A 17,649-nucleotide genomic window follows, 5' to 3' on the forward strand; every position below is an offset into this window, starting at 1 on the left:
TCAATGTTGCATTCATTTGAATATTCAGAGTGTGACTTTCAAAAACTTTAGTTATAACACTTATCTATTTCCTGTGTGTTTACCTGCTTATAAGGAAGAAGCAGTGGAAGAAAATAAGTGAACTCGAAACACTTTGAAGCACATTGTTTTTGTCAGTTCTATACTTTTTTTTTTCTTTTTTTTTTTTCTTTGAGTTATTGGAGCGTTTTAAAATGTCTCTTGGTGAGATTTTACTTAACCCCTTTAGTATTTAAGAACCATTCCTGAGAATGTCACCAAAAAGTGGTAAGATTAGCACTTGCTGTTCATTGACTGGATGCCCCATAGGAAAGATGTTTATCTGTAAGGGTGTTGGTTTTCTAAATAGGAATATTGTCTGTTGCAAGCTGTCGGAATATATATATTTGAAATACAGAAAGAGTGGAACAGTGCCTTATCATACAGCTCGTGGCACAGATACATGGTAGTTTACATAGGTAAAAATTACATGCTGGCAAAACTACACAGAAACTCATTTCCTATCAGATAAGAATATAAATTTTTGAGGATAAATAATGTTGTAATAGTTCTTGTTGTAACATAGATGCTCAAAGCAGGTTACTATTCAGGAACAACATAATATTCTTACATATATGCCTGCTGCCAGTATTTGCTAGAGGGTGACAGCGATTACTTGAGGGGTTATTGTTTTTTCTGGGTTTAAAAAGCCCAGGAGGAACTCACTCATATTTGGTGTTCAAAGATGTTAGCATGTGAGGATGCTTAGTCTCTGCCTCCTGTAATGAGGCCTTTTTGAGAGAACTGTGATTTACCAGACATAAACTCTTGTCTGCGTTAGCAGATCTTTGCTAATCTCATGCCCATCCCAACAAACAAAAACTGCGTTACTGATTCTGCTCTCCCTATGTGTACTCCAATGTGTGTTCCCATCAGTGTATTTTCTTCAGATTTATATAGCACAAAAAGAATAATCAGGTCTTTTCCTCTGGCTTTATCTATGGACTGTGCATTAAATGACTTATTTTAATGCAGTTGTGATTCAATGGGGATGTTTTTAATTTGCCGCCTGTTCTCTTTACCTCTGAGGAAAGAATTTTGTAAATGCTGAATAATTTTAGAACATGTTTTCTTGGTTAAGGGTTGGATCACATTTTAAATTAGTTTTAAGAGGAAGGAAATAGTGTAAATGCTGTGGAATTCAGATAAGCACTGTGCATAGGAAATAAGTACTTTAATTTAGGGTGCCTAGAATTGGTAGGTCAAGCTGATGGTAATAAAGGACCAGATCTTAACTTTGTTTCAGAAAACATGTAATCAATATTCACTCTCCTGTGTTATTTCCTCTTTGCTCGAGAATTTATTCTGGTTAAGCTGAAGTGTGCAATTGCTTAGATATTCCACTGGGTGTCACGAGGCAGTTGTTAGAATCATTAATACTTGGATGAAAGTAAGGAAAGAAACTCAGTGTGCAGTCTGCTGAATGCCAGTTAATGTAATTTTAGATGTGACTAATACACATGCCATAAAATAAAAAGTTCTTAACTCATTAACACATGTATCTTATTTCTGTATCTGTATAAAACATACACATGAAGAAAAATATTACTAGAGATCGTTTACAAGAACTATTCTATGCCAGGTTTTCACCAAACCGTTTCTAAATATACCTTAGTGTTTTATAGCTTACAGAACAAGTGGAATATTTTTGCCCAGAGCAGTAATCTGACGTACCAGACCATGTATGTATATAATAGTAATTTATAAAATGCAACATTTGCATTTTTCTTGCTGATATAAAGACTTTCTAACTGAAATCTACTCTTTCAAATTTACTTTAAAGTGTTATTTTAATTTTATCTTTTTATTTCTTTTTAAATGTAAATGTATTTTAACTTTATACAATACTCAGAGATGTGCTCCAGACATGATGATTTGTTAATTATGTGATACATTTTTGGCACATGGGAACCAAATTTTTTATCGTCATAAGTTTTGAGTTCTGTGAAAATTATCCCGTGAAGAATTAATCTTCAGATTTGTAATAGAATCTTTAAATGTAGTTTAACAGTAATCATGGGGAATCCAGATTCTGTTTAAGTCTGAATTGCTTAAAATGGAAATAATAGTGCCCATGAGAAGAATAGCATTATATATCAAATGTACAAAAAAAGTTAGTGACTTGTCTCATAGTGTTTATATATTGTCCCAATACATGTTTACTTTGAATAAGTAGAGTAACCATTCTAACCTTCCTAATAACCATTCATTAAGAAATTATAGTTTTTATCTGATCTTTGACATCTTCAGGACACAGGAAATTTGCTTTTGCTGAAATGTCTTTTTCTTATTCATTAAGATAATTTGATTGGGATGATGAAAGAATATTACCCACTGCTTATAACATCGTTCATTTATTTACAGTTACACAGCTCTTCTACAGAGTTTAAAGTTGCTGTATTTAAACATTGTCATGGGGAAAAAAAAAGAAAGTCCTCAGATTTATCTACAAGGTGCATAGAGCGCACACTATCATCAGGAATAGGAAGGCTATTGTGATTGCTTGGCTGATCAAGAATGTTTTATGGTTTTTTGTTGTACCTTCTGAAAGTATGATCTGGAGGGCAGTAAGGCAATACTGCTAAGATGTGGGGATTGTCTATGTGTTGATATCAGTGTAGGCTGGATTCCCGCTCTGCTGTTCTGTAATGTAATGTCTTCTAAAAGAAAATAGCGTTTCCTAATTTATTTAAATCCATGATAGAAGACAGGTTCTATAGGATGACATGTGTTATGCTCTGTGGAAACACTTTGTATGCCATTTGACAACTGTGCTCCTTATCTCATGTGTTTTTTGAGGATCTTATGTTAGTTAAGAAAACTTCAGAAATAGAATATTGTAAACTTTTTCTATACACCATATATTGTAAAGCAGTTAAAGCCAAGAGACCTCATTACGTTCTCAAAGTCATTTGCAGACATGGGAATATGACCTAGGTTTCTGAATGCTGTAATTCATAAAGTCTTTGAAAATAAGAATCAAAACAAAGTATTGTAAAGGTGAGTGGGGGAAACTAGTAAAGAGATGAATACTTTATTTAATTTCTACAATATTCTTCTGCTTTGTAAACTCCCATGGAATTTCACATAAACCTTGTGGAGTCAGTTCTTATTTGCATCATGTGTCTTTTGCAAGAGTCATTTGTTATTTAATTTGTTTATTCTAAGACAATAGGTTGATAAACATGTCTGCTGAAAACATATACCTTCCATTTATCTGTTAAACATATTTTTTACTTGCTCAAGTTCTGTCTTGTCAGAGGTTCTTCCTGTTAGAACCTTTCTTTCAGAAAAAGTGAGTCACTTAAATCATTCGTGTATCTAAGAATTTTATACTACAGGAGCATCACTAAATACATGTAAGTTTTGGCACAATTTTTCATTCCAGTTTTTGTAATGCTTTTTGGGAGTTAGACTCCCACTGCAGACAGTGAACGCTCTGCATTCAGAAAGAGTGTTCTTACTCTTACCTTAAAGATTTAAGCATATTTTGATTTATTATATAAAAAGGGCTAAGCAGTTATTTGTTTCCATTTATTTGTGCTGAATGTTATCACTCAAGTTTAGGCTTTATGTCAATGATGTATTAGTGAGTACAGGAAGAAGGGAGGTTGATTCTATTGACGGACAATTAATAAAATTGTACACAAATAATAAAATTGCTTGCCCTATCTACTTTGTGCTCAGAAGGTTGCAGTTTCTTACAGCCATAGAATAAGATCATGACCATCAAAAGCTGAATAAATTTGTTCAGGCTTGCTTCCAGGATCCAGCTGGTCCTTGTGGACAATTCTTTGTGCAAAAATTTTCTAACTTGCAAAGCAGTGTGTTTATAAGTAGAAATCATCTAAAGGGACCATTCCACACATACTTTGAATTACTGAGATAATGCAGTACCTTAAACTAAGGTGATTAATAACAAAATATTTAAATAATAAGATGATTGACTGTGTTGATATTGTATTCTTTAATTTATAAGAAAATGATTTTTAATAGCAAAAGAAAACAGATCAGAGAATATAAGTTAAAAATGTTCATATTATATAACATAGAAATTTACAGTATATTGAAGTATGTGTATTGTATCTATAACATGTACACATCCATTGCTCCTATTGCCCAAGTCTGTACTGGAATGGTAAGACAAGGTTTATGATTATTATGATCTCTTTTATTTTCAGATTGAAAATCTACAGGAGCAACTTAGGGACAAAGACAAACAACTAACTAATCTAAAGGACAGAGTGAAGTCATTGCAGACAGATTCTAGTAACACAGACACAGCACTAGCCACCTTAGAAGAAGCTCTGTCTGAAAAGGTAATGTGTTCTTATTGAACAGCACATTATGTGCTGCTCCTGCAGGTGAAGCATATCCAAAAAATGTCTTTTTAAGTTGGTCTGGCACCTGTGACAATGCCTATGGGCATTGTCAGGCAAACAGGTGGGTTCTGTTCTGGCATGATGGGCAAGGATTGATTCCTGACTGATGACGTGAAACAGGATTCTGAGATACCAAAGGATATCCTTTTAAATGGGGATAATGTCCCAGGACATCATGCAATTTTTCCTTTCTAGATGGGGGAGTGGTTGTTCCCTGCATAAACTGAGATGTGGACACCTGGCTTTGATAGAACAGAGGAGAGTATGGGGGTATTTTGATGACTTTGTGATCTTGATTATCCTGTTATTTTCCCTGGTAAACAGTGCCAAACTAAAGAGCCATGAAATTAAATTATGAAGCTCTTTTAAAAGTTTCATTGTTTATGAAAGTACTCAGATTGAGATTTACAGTCTAAACTAGAAAATAGGGCTTCTAACTCTTCAAGAGAGGGAGATTTTCTCAAGTGTCTCTCTCCAATTTTCTTTCCCATTGCAGGATTAGGTAGCTTGGATGTACTACGGATGTGTGAAACTAAAAAAAAAAATTCCCTTAGTGGTCAGTAATCTTTTTATTTCTCAGGCACTATTTCTGATATCACTTTTTCTCTTGTTGGGAATCAGAAATGAACCAACACAACTTTAGGCATTTTTGAGTACACCTTAGAGTTCACCTGAAAAATGTACTCTTTCAGTTTCTTACACATAAGCTTAGAGGAGTCTGCTAGGGGCTGAAAATTCTTCACAATGTAGATTTGCAACTCCTCTTAAAAAAAAAAATTCAACATTAGAATATGCAGAAATGCTATCAGCTCCCTTGATGATTTTACAAGCAACTTTTCAAAGAATATCTCAGCTCTTGCGCTGGTCCAAAGCAGCTCAAGAGGCTGCTTTCATGAACTGATATTTATAAAGTTGGTCCTACTGTAGCAGCATACAGAAGATAAGCAATTGAGTATGCCTGATAATAGGGCTATATGCTGTGGCAATTCAGTTCCTGCTTCTGTGATAAAGTGCAAGTAGATTAGACCTGTGAGGTCCTAGATTAGTGCATAGGAAAGCTCGCCAATGCAAATAAGACTGAAACAAGAACACATTGTTGGGATTTCTGTAAGCTAGTTGTTAATCAAATAAAACATGGTGCATTAGGGCCTTTTAACACATGTTTTTGACATTCAGCTTTATGCACCTGACAAGCAAATTAGTCTTCTTTTGTGATTGACTCATGAAAAATGTATACTATTTTATTAATAAAATGAAATAAGTGCATGTTTAATTTGTTTTAGAAGAAAAAAAATAGTGTACCATAGCTTAGAATTTTCTTTACTAAACAGTGGTGTTGTGCTCAGTATTATACCTCTTGTAGTTTCCACAGAAATAAATAGGAGGCATTACTTTCAGAGCGATCTATGTGTATGAATGCATTTCTTTATGAAATCCTGCCAGCTGATGGTCAGAGAGATTTCACTGTTGGGTTGTATGAAGCCCAGAATCATTCACCCTGAGTTGCATGTATCTCTCTGTGTGAAAGTTGGTACTGCCTTGGAAACAATCAGACAGAGCCAGACATTTTTCAGTTTTGGCTGCATATTTTTTATTTATTTTTTTCCTAAGGTATGTCCTCACTGTATTTTTCTTTCTGAGTAAAACTAATAGGGCTATAACGCTCAAATGGGTCGGTCTTTGTTGTTTTATGTGAAGATTTTCACAGTAATGTTAATTCTCTAAGCAGGTATATTCAGCTAGCTAACACTTGTGAGTGGAGCTCCTTTTGTCAGGAGAGTAGTGGATGTAAAAGGAAAGCAGCAGCATGATTCCAGCTTTGTGTTATGGTTTTCCTCAGGAATTCAGCAGCACTTAATAACTGTTACATAATTCTTATTACAAGATTAGGTAGTACAGTCCTGATTGTCTTCTGATATTGAAGAGATTCCAAATATTTACATTAACTACTTAGAAGAGATCTTAATCCAATTATTTAAAAACTCCTAATAATATATAATGTTATAAAACACTGTGCAATGTGTTTTTTTTTTTATTCCAAGTATTGGTAAAAGAAAGAATTACAACTGATAGCTGATATTACATAACTGGAAGGAAAAACAATTATTTGGAACAGAAATGTTTGAATTAGTTCTACAAGGGGAACCAATATAGCACACATGTTGCACCTAGATCCAGTTTCATGTCCAGAAACAGATTAGCCATTTAGCAAGTATCTGTATTCTGTTTATACTCCATGTCTGCTTTCGATATCTGATCTTAAAGCTTATGCTACATAGTAAGATCATAATCAGTTGTTTACTATTTAGAAATAACAAAAAAGGGTGTTTATTTTTAAACATTTGAATTAAGAATATAGGACTATAAAAAATGAAGTTGAACTTGAAAGTCTAACATGCTTAATTGCAAATACATTGGAGTCTATAATTAGACTTCAAATAAGTGACAAATATTAGAAATTTCAAATAAATTAACATCCCTTTGAGAAGCTGAATGTTTGTTTCCTGAATTGGCATTTAAATATTATCCAATTAAATCCAAATTTATTTCAATGTAACAAAGTTTTAAATCAGTAATTTAAAATTATATATATTTTTTATTTGGCTTAGAGATAGACAGAAAGCAGAATGAAGTAGAAAGGGACAGATAGAGAAAGCTTCTCAACCATGTGAAAACACTATGTGTGTTTCCAGTTTTCTGGTGGTTTGGTCCTTAGCAATTCAATATGAAAGGAGGAACAGACTAGTATCTGGCTAGTATTTGCATCCTTCAAGTATTTGTAGAATGTGATTTTGACAAATATAGTCAAGACTTAACCATACTAATGCTTTTCATTTTTGCATTTACCATCTGAATTAATTGTCCAGTTACTGACTGATGATTTCAGCAGCCATTACAGCAAATGTAAGTCAGCAAAATATTGCAAAACATGGCTGAGTTTAGTGACCATGCAGGGTCACTATCAATTAGATGGAGAAAAATTATTCTTTGGATATTGTAAGTTGGATAGAATATTTTTTTTCTGTGTTTTGGACAACTTATAATTAGTAAGTGATTGATTTCTAATTACATTCAGAGTCATTAAAACTCTTCTTGCAGCCTGTATAGAAGCTAGTAGCAGTCAACACAACCAAACTCAGTCTTAGCAAACCTTAGGCATGGTTTTCTGTTTTGAACTTATACTCAAAGACTTAGATCACTTACAAATACAGGAAATACATTACTGAGTTGATTGACTTTCCATATCTGTTACACTATTAATCATGCTCAGAGCAGCATAATTATTTAATGAAATTTCTGTTCTATGATACCCTCAACAAGTATTTTAAATCTTGATCTGGTGTCATTGAGGCAGAAGTCTTCTACTGACTTGACTTTAATATCATTAACTTTAATCATCTTCTGTTTCTGAAGGCTTGTTTTTCTAATTGCTACTTAATAAAAAGGAATTTTATTACACCTTTTCTTAAGATGATACTCAACTTTTGCATTTTGCTATTCTTTCCCTTGTTAGGAAAGAATAATAGAACGCTTGAAGGAGCAAAGGGAGCGAGATGACAGAGAAAGACTTGAAGAAATTGAATCTTATAAAAAAGAAAACAAAGACTTGAAGGAGAAAGTTAATGCTTTACAAGCTGAACTGACAGAAAAAGAGGTCAGTCTTCACAATAAAACCTATATTCTTCTATGCCATGGTGATGAAAGAAAGTGCATTAGGATTACTCTTGAATCATTTAAGCTACTGAAATTCTGCCACTTCAGTGGTCAGCTTTTGAACTGCTATTTTCTTAGGCATTCTTCATAGTCCTCACTTCTATGTGTAAAATATTGCTTCAGTGCTTGCAGATGTGTATTGTCTTCTCTACATTTTCCTCTCCATAAGCTTCCAGAAGGCTCAGATATTCCATTGTTGCTCCAGTTTTCACCTGTCAATCAGATCAATAGACTTCAAAATAATTGTACCTCCAGCATATGTCAATTAGCCTGTATTATGGATGTTTCTGTGTTTCACTACATGCCAGCTCCTGTGGTTCTGTCAGTTGTACTTTCAAAATACTGTCTTATGCTGTAAATGCTTATCTTTGTGTCAACTCCTTTTGGGGAAGTGGGGGGGTACAGCATCAAAGTGATTACTAAGTTGGCAATAAGGTTAGTGCTCTGGTGACTAGGAATTAACTTTTTGCTCTTGGTCATTTTTCAGTCTAGTTTAATCGATCTCAAAGAACATGCATCTTCATTGGCATCAGCAGGGCTGAAAAGAGACTCCAAACTTAAGTCTTTAGAAATAGCCATAGAACAAAAGAAAGAAGAGTGTAGTAAGTTGGAAGCACAGTTGAAAAAGGTAAGTTCCATCTTAAAAACAAACAAAATTCAGCCGTAATCAGGAAAAAAAAAAACAAAAACAAAACACCTAAAGCTACAAAACCTCTCATTTTGAATTGATTAACTAACTTACTCTTCCAGAGTAATTCTAAATCTATCCATATTGTTTGCTGATGCTTGCATAAAGTACTTCTAATATTTTTCTTAAGCGACTTTTACCAAAGCCACTAGAAACCTTCAAAATTATATTGAATACCTCTGTGAGGAAATTATGAGAATCTGTGGCAAATTAATGAACAGGGAACAAGATGTTGGAGGAAAAGTAGAAGGACATAGAGAAGTTATCAGGCCAGTAATTTGTATGTGATTGAATTTATACCTTGATTAGAAGTAAATGGAAATGCTTATAGCATAAGGAATAATTAAAGCAGCACTTTTTAATGAAATGAGTCTGCTTCTAAGATGGAAATTGCAGTTAGATTTTATTTTTGCATTCTTTGGCTTTGTCGATGAATGTGTGTTTGTGATAATTAAAAACAATAATACAAAGCTTACTCCAGCTATCAGTTCATTATTTCTATCCAGGTAGTGGAAGCATCCAGTTAAAGGAAAACATACAAATGCTGTATTTTATAATGTGGTTTTATTTAAATTTATGCATTAATTTATGTGTTACAATATTTTTTGCTTAAACGATTTGCAAGTTTGTTTATGCCATTTCTACCACACGTTGTTTCTTTGTTGTTTTTTTTTTTTTTTTTCCCGTGTCATTTGATAATGTCTGCTCTCAGTGTTCAAATGCCAATGTCAGGATGTGTTTGATGGGCTTAGGCAGTATGTTTGCCTTCTGCAATTCATGAGTAAGTGTGGAGCAAACATTAATTTTTGATGTTTCATCTTCTAGAAAAGTGTTCATTTATTCTACGAATGCTTAACGCTATTTGGGTAATATTCTGATTTTTTTGTTTGTTTTTTAACCCAGGTTGCATAGTTCTGCTCTTTAAGCAGGATTTTGGTACAAGATTATTGAAGGGTTTACATTATCTGTGAAAAAGTTCTTGCAAAGTGTGAAAAAGGAAACTAGAATGTAAAACTGAGAATTCTATTCTTTTAATATGTTTTTGAATATCTGCAGTTAGGTGCCTGTGTTATATTGGTTGTGGAGATGAACAGGGAGAATCTGTTCAAAGAAACATACAAAAGCTTTTAGTTAAACACAACTAACTTCATAAGTTGCACAGTTTAAAAGTGCGATTGATACCTGAATTAGAATATGGAAACAAGCTGTTTTCACGCGAGTCCTATTTTTTAATTTTCTTTTGTTAGAAAATGTACGTGTTTGCATTGTACTTCACTATAAATTACACTTCATTACAATCTAAAATATCTTACTGGTCTGCAATTAGAAAAACAACAAATGAACAAACAAACAAACAAAAAAAACCGCTAAGGCACAGATCACTTCAAAAATAAAAATACTCTGGAAGAACCTGAGATCCTGAGTCAATCATTCATGGCTGAACATCATGTGGTCATGGAAAAATAAGCACTTATAAAAGTCGGAGAGAGTTTAGGATGTCTTTCATATAGAAAAGGGAGTATGTTCTTTGTGTGTAAATACAAAGGATTATTAAAAGAAAGTTGAAAACATAATAGATTTATTATATCATAAATAAAGCATAAAACTCCGATGGAAATTCACCCAGTGTTTGTAGGAGAGCAGGTATTTCCACAATAAAATATAGTAACAACCTTCTCTGTGGGCATGTTTAGTTGAATAGAAACAGTGACTGTTAATACTAGTAGACTCCAAACAGTAATTTTCAACTCACATTTTCACCAATAAAATACTTTATGTTCAAACCTGTAAATATCTTGTGTTAAAAGTAATTGGTCCCTAGAAATCTACCTTCACCATGTTTTCACTTTTTAGAAAACTGAAACTGAAAACTCGCCTATGTCTGACTTAGAGTAGGAGAGAGCATCAGCATACTTTAGAGTAAATTAACCTACATGCCTTGTAATTGTGCTTATTTATCAACACAGAACACTAGGGAAGCTGGGAGCATAGTCTATAGCTTCTTTTCGGATGACGCAAGATTGTTACTTAGTTTGCAAAACTTGACTGCAGCTTCAGATTCCTCTCTCTAGTATGATATAGAGAAGGCACTTTTCAATATGATTTTTTAAATGATCAGAGTTAAATTTTGATTTATATGTTGTACCAAGTTCTGTTAATAAGTGTGAATATAATGTGCTTAACTCTTAACTGCTAGGATTTACATTTTTCCATGAGTGCTGATAGTAATAACTGCTATGCCCAAAAGAAGGGCACAGTTGTTCATACTTGTATAAGGGACAAGTATGAACACAACCTGATTTTGCTTGTTTCTCTCTCTCTTTTTTCCCCCCTCCTTTTTCCTTATCCTTTTTTTTTTTTTTTTTTTTTTTTTGATAATAAATTTGCTTTTTAAATTTAATCTGATCAAATACAAATAGTTTTAAATTTTTACTCAACTGAACTGTTTGCTTTTCAGTAAGAAAACAGTATTAATTTTAAAGAGCAGATGTGTTTGAAGTGATACATAAGGTGTTCATAATGAGTAATTATTCAAATAACTGTGCAACATTTTGGTGCACAAAATAATGTTTAAAGTATTAGCAATGTGTATTAAGCAATTTGTGACAAAGATGAAGGACTGAAATTCAAGAAGTTTAAAAAATATAATAAAATAAAAAACAGAGGAATATACAATACTTTCTGTGCCAAAATTCCACAGCTGACTTCTTGACTTACATTGTGTTGCTATTAGTGAAAGAGCAGCAGGAATTAACTTACTAGGTAGCTAAGTATTTTATATGTCTGTGTGTCCATATATATATATAATGTGTACATGTATATATATATATATATTTACATATAATCTTATTATCCACTTCAGAATTTCCTCCTTTCGTTTGTCATTATCTTAAATTTAGTTGCTTACTGACATATTTGCAGTTGCTAAAGGACTTTTTGCCAAGCCGTACTGTTGAAAAGTCATTCTGCATAGAAAATTCAGTATTGTGTTAAACAAAAGTAATAAATATAATGATAAAATTTAATTAATCATTTATTATTACCATCTTTGAAGCTTTGGTGATAAACTGAAGCCAGAGCCAAAAGCACTTCTCATGATTCATTGCTTGAGAGCAGCACTTAATGTATCATCAAAAGTGAACACCTTTCTTTATTTCATGGGTTATTTAACTTGAGAAAGGGAAAGTAACACAAACCTTAAATTTCTTACTCCAGCTATTCTTTTTTAGGAGCCAAAGTCAACATTTATGGTTCCCCAGTGCCTCTCACTTTCACCAAGGAATGTTTAGAATCTTAAATTTCTACTTTTCTATTACAAGGTCTTCTGTGCAAATGCACTGGTTTTGTCGAGCTAATGCTATTTTCCTGGATCTTTCCTTCTTTTCCTGTCTGTGCTTCACTCCCTTCCAACTTTGCAATGTAGCAAGCTGAACAGTTGTTCAATCAGATGTACAATCCTGTAAGTTCTTTTTAAGATGTCCTCTGTAACATACAAAGCATGAGGATCCATTACCTTACTGTGTTGTGCTCTTCCTCTGTGAAGCCTTGCAGAATACTTATGATGGTCACTATGCTGTATCTGCTATATCTAAATAAATGAGCTTTGTGGACTTCAAGGCCATTTTAAAATATGTAATATATTAAAAAAATGCATATGATATTTCTTAAAAATAGAAACATCCCAGCCTTTAGGTCCTCAACTTCTGTATTAGAGAAGCATGCAGTTAACTTTGTTTTATTTGGTTTTCTTTGCTTTTTACTTTCTCCTTCTGGAGTACTTTATTGGATCCTTCAAACTTAAATCATTTCTAATTTATTTAGTTCACCTTAATGACTGAGTTGATTAGGCAAACAGTAATATCTAGGAAGTAGTATTATTTTTAAAATCTTATGGCTGAAATAGCGATTACTACAGTTTTACTCTTGTAAGACTGTGCATTCAGTGTATACAATTAAGAATATAGAGATGTATTTAACCCAAGAAATTGCTGAAATATATGATGATGAACACAAGCAGCAGTGCTTGACAAGCAAAATAATATTACTTTGGCTTGCCTAGCATTATTATTCTTGCTAAAGCCTGATTTAGTTGCTCAGTATCTGTCTTTTTGACTTCATTGTGTTCCTTTTTCTGTTTGATAAAGAGCAGTAGCAAAATATTTTCTTCGTAGAAAGCACATTCTCTTTTTTGTTTGTGACTATTAATGTGAGCATCACAGGACAGAAATAATGATGTAACTGGTTTGCAGTAGCAATTTACAAGAAATTTACAAGAAATTAAAAGTAGCAATCCTATTTGGAATGATCTTATATTTGGGTTAGTATATATATGAGAACTTTATTTTTTATGATATGATAATGATATGATAATGTGCATTAGGAAAGATATTGCCTTCCCTGAAGTCAGTGGGAATATTGCTGTTAATGTTGGGGGACTAGGATCCCAGCTTTGGAGTCTGCTGTGGCTAAATTTTGTAAGTTATAACCATGCAATAGATATGCCATGACTTATATATAGAGGAATCTCACAAAATATGCCATATTTACTCGTGCAATTATCATCTGTGTTTTGAATCCAGTCATTAATTGACTGTAAATAGTATGACACCTTATATTATCTCCTCTACCACCCAGCACACTGCCATGATGGTCAGACCTTTTCCTTTCGGAAGACAGAACCCTTCTTTTATGTATCATGGATAATTTCTGTTGTATTTATGTTCCTGTTCAAATCACTAGCACTCTTGTGCATGTCTTTTCTGACTGAAGTCTACTTTGTGTTAGTTATTCTCTTGATTTGCAAATACTTTCCAGTTGTTATTTGAATATTTGTTACTCTGCTGTATGGAACTTTTGTTACTTCCTAGTCTGTGTGTGTGAGATTCCAAAGTCAGCCAGTTTTCTTTTCTTTCTTTCTTTTTATTTATTTATTTATTTATTTATTGTCCTGCTTCACCTTTTCCCTTAGAACTAGAGAACAATTTTAGAACATCCTTGAAGCTGGATTCCCTCAATAAGCTTTTATTGTCTCTCTTCTAAATTCTTATTTATATGTAGCAGCCTAACAATGTAAGTAATAATGATCCCTTTCTCCCTTAGAAGCCCCCAGCATCTCCAAATAAAGTTGTGACTTCACTGAAGTCAATGGCAACATTTTCTTTGAAATCAAAGTCCAAGATTTCATTTCCCCCCCACCCCCCCTTTTTTAATGGCATTTGTGCCAGTTCCTGAAATTAGCTTTTATTACTGCAATTCATTATGAATCTTATTTTAACAGAATGCTTCCTCACTGTTTCTGTTTTAATGCTTGATTGCTTAAATGTGTCAGAGAAATATTAGTCAATTGATCTCTATTAATCCATGCAGTAATAACACTGCTTGCTAAGTGGTGAAGATGCAGAAAAGGTGCAAATCTGGCTTGCTCTATGCTGTATTCACCTGTGTGAACAGGCTGTGGAAAAAACTTTGGTGAATGTTCATTCATGGCTTTTTTGAAAGTTGAACTTTTAAAATAACCAATTAATTCTTGTGAAAAGTCAATTTTAATAAAATACATAATTGTTTTTGTCCTGTAGTGAAAATAAGATGACATACATCATCCAGGGTCCTCATGAACTTTCCTCTCAATAGCAGAGACTTATTTTCCATATGCTTCACGAGATCAATATCAGATCAAAGTTTTAAGTACTTGTAGAATCTGCTTCAAATGAACCCTGAAGTTGAATATAGAAATAGTCAAATTTTAAGCAGAGTAAAAAAAAAAAAAAGTTGAAAACAATGACAGTAATTAATTTTAGTTAATTACTGAAAGAAAGAAAATTTGAAGGATCTGACAAAGTAATTTCTTGCATGTAAATGGTTTCGCTATTTTTTTTATTTAATACTTAGTTGGTTTCTGTGTATGCCTGTGTCTGGCTATTAAAAATGAAACGCAGTATCTATCCATCCGTTTCTGTTATGCAGAATAGTGCATGTGTGGTTGCACCATAAAATTTTAACATGCCAAGTAATTCATGTTACATGTTTGTGACGAACTGTTATGGTGTTTCTGTAGGAAATTTGCTGCTTATATACAGAACTGTTTCTTTACAAATATTTGATAACTGTAACAATTAGTGAAGTTCTCAGTGATAACTTATTTTTATCAATTTGATAAAAATAATATACAACACAGTCACAGTGCTGACAAACAAAACACCTTAAACTAATCTTGCTAATTTGAAACTCAGGATTGCACTTCCTATGCTTAACTTGGACGCCGGCAGCATTGTTGTTTGCAGACACAGATAAAGAGATCAACTACTTTGCAGCTGAAAGTTACTCATGATACCAATTACTCTTACTCATAAAAACAAAGGGTATTTTCCCAAGAAAATAGTGTGGGGAGAAAACTGGGGGCAAAAATGGAAAAAGGATAGAGAGGAGAATGGTGAGAGGTGGACATTTTCTGATGTATGTAATAAGCATGCATGATTAGGAGTGATTCAAGCCTGTCTCCCACATTTAGTAAGAAAAATAGGCAAAGAAATCTGCCCTGCTTGGATGGGAGAAGTCTTGCTAGTAAACTGTGTTTGGAGTCTTTATAAGTAACTCTATTCCTTTATTCTGGGAATGTCATATTGATTGTATTTTGCTCTCTTTGTCAGCAATAAAAGGGTTTCCTTCAAGGAAAAGGTCCTTTTCAACAATGTTTGATGTTCTTGCTGTCCAACAAATATGGGGTGCTTTAAGCACCAGTGAAAGCAAAACAATTGAAAATATTTCTGCAACTTAATATTTATTTCCTTAGCACATTATTATGCAAGAGTTAGCAGGACAATATAATGGATATCTTTATCAGGTATCGTTTTAGTTATGAGTTATGCAGTTGGCAATTAGTTCATTACATTTTGGAGCTGTTGTATGACAGGGATATTGTGTCACAGTTGAACATTTGACACGTTTGCATTGATGACATTATAATGTTTTTGCCTAATTTAATACTTTCATCATTAAAAGTCTCGTGGGGCAATGAAAATTTATTTAAAATAAAAAAGTGAAAAGAGAGGCTTTTCTGTCTATTCTATATTGCCTATTTCTTGGAGCAAAGATTGGCTGGAGGCATGTGGGGGAAAAGGTTGGGCTGCTCCTGACTTTTCCTGTATGCTAAAGTGAAGAAAGGAAAAGCTAGAGGCAGAAAGATCCACTTGTTTATGAAATGATGGGCCTGGGGCCATCAAATAAGAGAATGATACATTGAAAGAAACACAAAGAGTAAGCATAAAATAAGCCAAAGTTCGTTATTAAAGCAGGGATATATATGAAGGTAGAGAAGAAGCTGTGACACTCACCCAAACAGTAAAATTGAAATACTGTATGGATGTTACCTTGAAATGATCTCTGTATTAAGAAACTCCTGAATCTTCACAGAATTCAGGGCTGGAGCATGTATTGTTATACCAAACAGAACATTTGAAGGGCAAGGCTAGTAAGTTTTGTAGGAGTCTTGTGTCTTTCCATTGACATGTTTTGTTAACTAATTCTGAATAAGAATCTTGCAGTGAGATTAAAATGTAGAATCTTTCTCTTATTATCCTCATGCTTAAATGATATGTTACATGCAAAACTCCTAAGTTTCTTCCCACTATTTTCATTTTTTTTGGTTATACTAAAGCCAGACCTGTTCTTTATTTATACAGAAAACTCTAGCCATTGCAAAGAATATGAACCTTTTAATAGCAGTAGTTTATATTAATTCTTTCTAAAACATGCATGTTTAATTTTGACCTGCATTTCTTCCCTTGCTTGCTTGCATTGTCTATTGTCTGAAATTAAGAAGATAATTACATCCACATCTTCTCTGAGTAACAAGAAAGTTGGAGGTCCTTCTGTTTTTAATGTCCTGCATTTCTGTAAAATTCTCTTATATTCCAAAAATGTTATCTGAATTTTCTATGTTTAGTGTGCACTGCATTAAACTACTTGTTTTTTCCTTGCCTGCTCTTTCAAGATGCCAATTAGGAATAATGGGAAGCAAGGGGTAGGCTAAGCATTGCAGTGCATTGTTGTTTTTCCATCTGTCTGTGATTATTCCAGTCAAGAGTTTAAAGCACTTGATGCCTGATCGTGCTCCCATTGAAGTTTAATTGGGTTTTTGCCATTAGATTTGATGGGAGTAAGATCGGACTCTGCAGTGTTGTTGTTGTATTCATTTCGTTTGTTCTTGTCTGTGAAACTGCCACCCATCCATGCATGTGTTTGCCAGGTTTGTGCCATTTTCACCAATAAGCTTGTTCTTCTGATGTTTCAGGTTAAGTATTAATGATGGGGAAAGGAAAAAAAAGGAGTATTGGGTAAAATGTCAGATAAAAGAAACCTTATAGTTTATCAATTTGTCTTTTATAGACAGCGCCACATAGAATAAATTTCTTCCTTTTAGATTCTTAGTATTGAGCTGTATTTGAAACATCTGGTGACACAGATTACAATATGTACATATATTTCTGTACATACACATGGACAATTACATATGTATGGAGAAAGAGATCATATTTGAAAGACTTCAAGTAATTTAAATAATTTACAAGGTGTTGTTGTTTTTTTATTTTTCAAGTAAAAAACCTGACCCTCAAAGTACAGTCATGCTGCTACGTAAAAACACCCAAACATTCTGTTTAAGAACTAACCTCCCCTTTCTGAGTTGTTTTGTTAAGATAGAATTTAAAACTAATTTTAGACTGCAAGGAGCATTAAATTCCTTTTTATAAAGCTTATGTAGAAAATCATTGTCTGACAGAGATACCCATAATCCTTTTTAATGAAAGTCTG

General features: G+C 33.3%; 1 protein-coding gene across 17 annotated transcripts in view; it reads left to right on the forward strand.

Annotated features, from left to right (window-relative positions):
* ERC2 (ELKS/RAB6-interacting/CAST family member 2) overlaps positions 1-17,649 on the forward strand; it is a 369,674-nt gene that overhangs the window by 119,819 nt on the left and 232,206 nt on the right. For 6 of the 17 annotated variants that reach the window (XR_011905070.1, XR_011905067.1, XR_011905069.1 and 3 more), the window contains 5 exons: positions 4,239-4,376; positions 7,954-8,094; positions 8,641-8,781; positions 12,266-12,301; positions 16,832-16,861. Coding sequence is in view for 1 of the 17 variants with exons in the window: in XM_072347008.1 (XP_072203109.1) it covers positions 4,239-4,376; positions 7,954-8,094; positions 8,641-8,781; positions 12,266-12,301; positions 16,832-16,861 (486 nt within the window). In the remaining 16 variants the exon portion in view is untranslated. The remainder of the gene's footprint in view (positions 1-4,238; positions 4,377-7,953; positions 8,095-8,640; positions 8,782-12,265; positions 12,302-16,831; positions 16,862-17,649) is intronic. The other 11 variants (XR_011905076.1, XR_011905077.1, XR_011905074.1 and 8 more) reach the window with 6 other exon arrangements.

This window comes from Excalfactoria chinensis, chromosome 12 (genome assembly GCF_039878825.1).
Source record: "Excalfactoria chinensis isolate bCotChi1 chromosome 12, bCotChi1.hap2, whole genome shotgun sequence".
Classification (NCBI taxonomy): Eukaryota; Metazoa; Chordata; class Aves; order Galliformes; family Phasianidae; genus Excalfactoria; species Excalfactoria chinensis.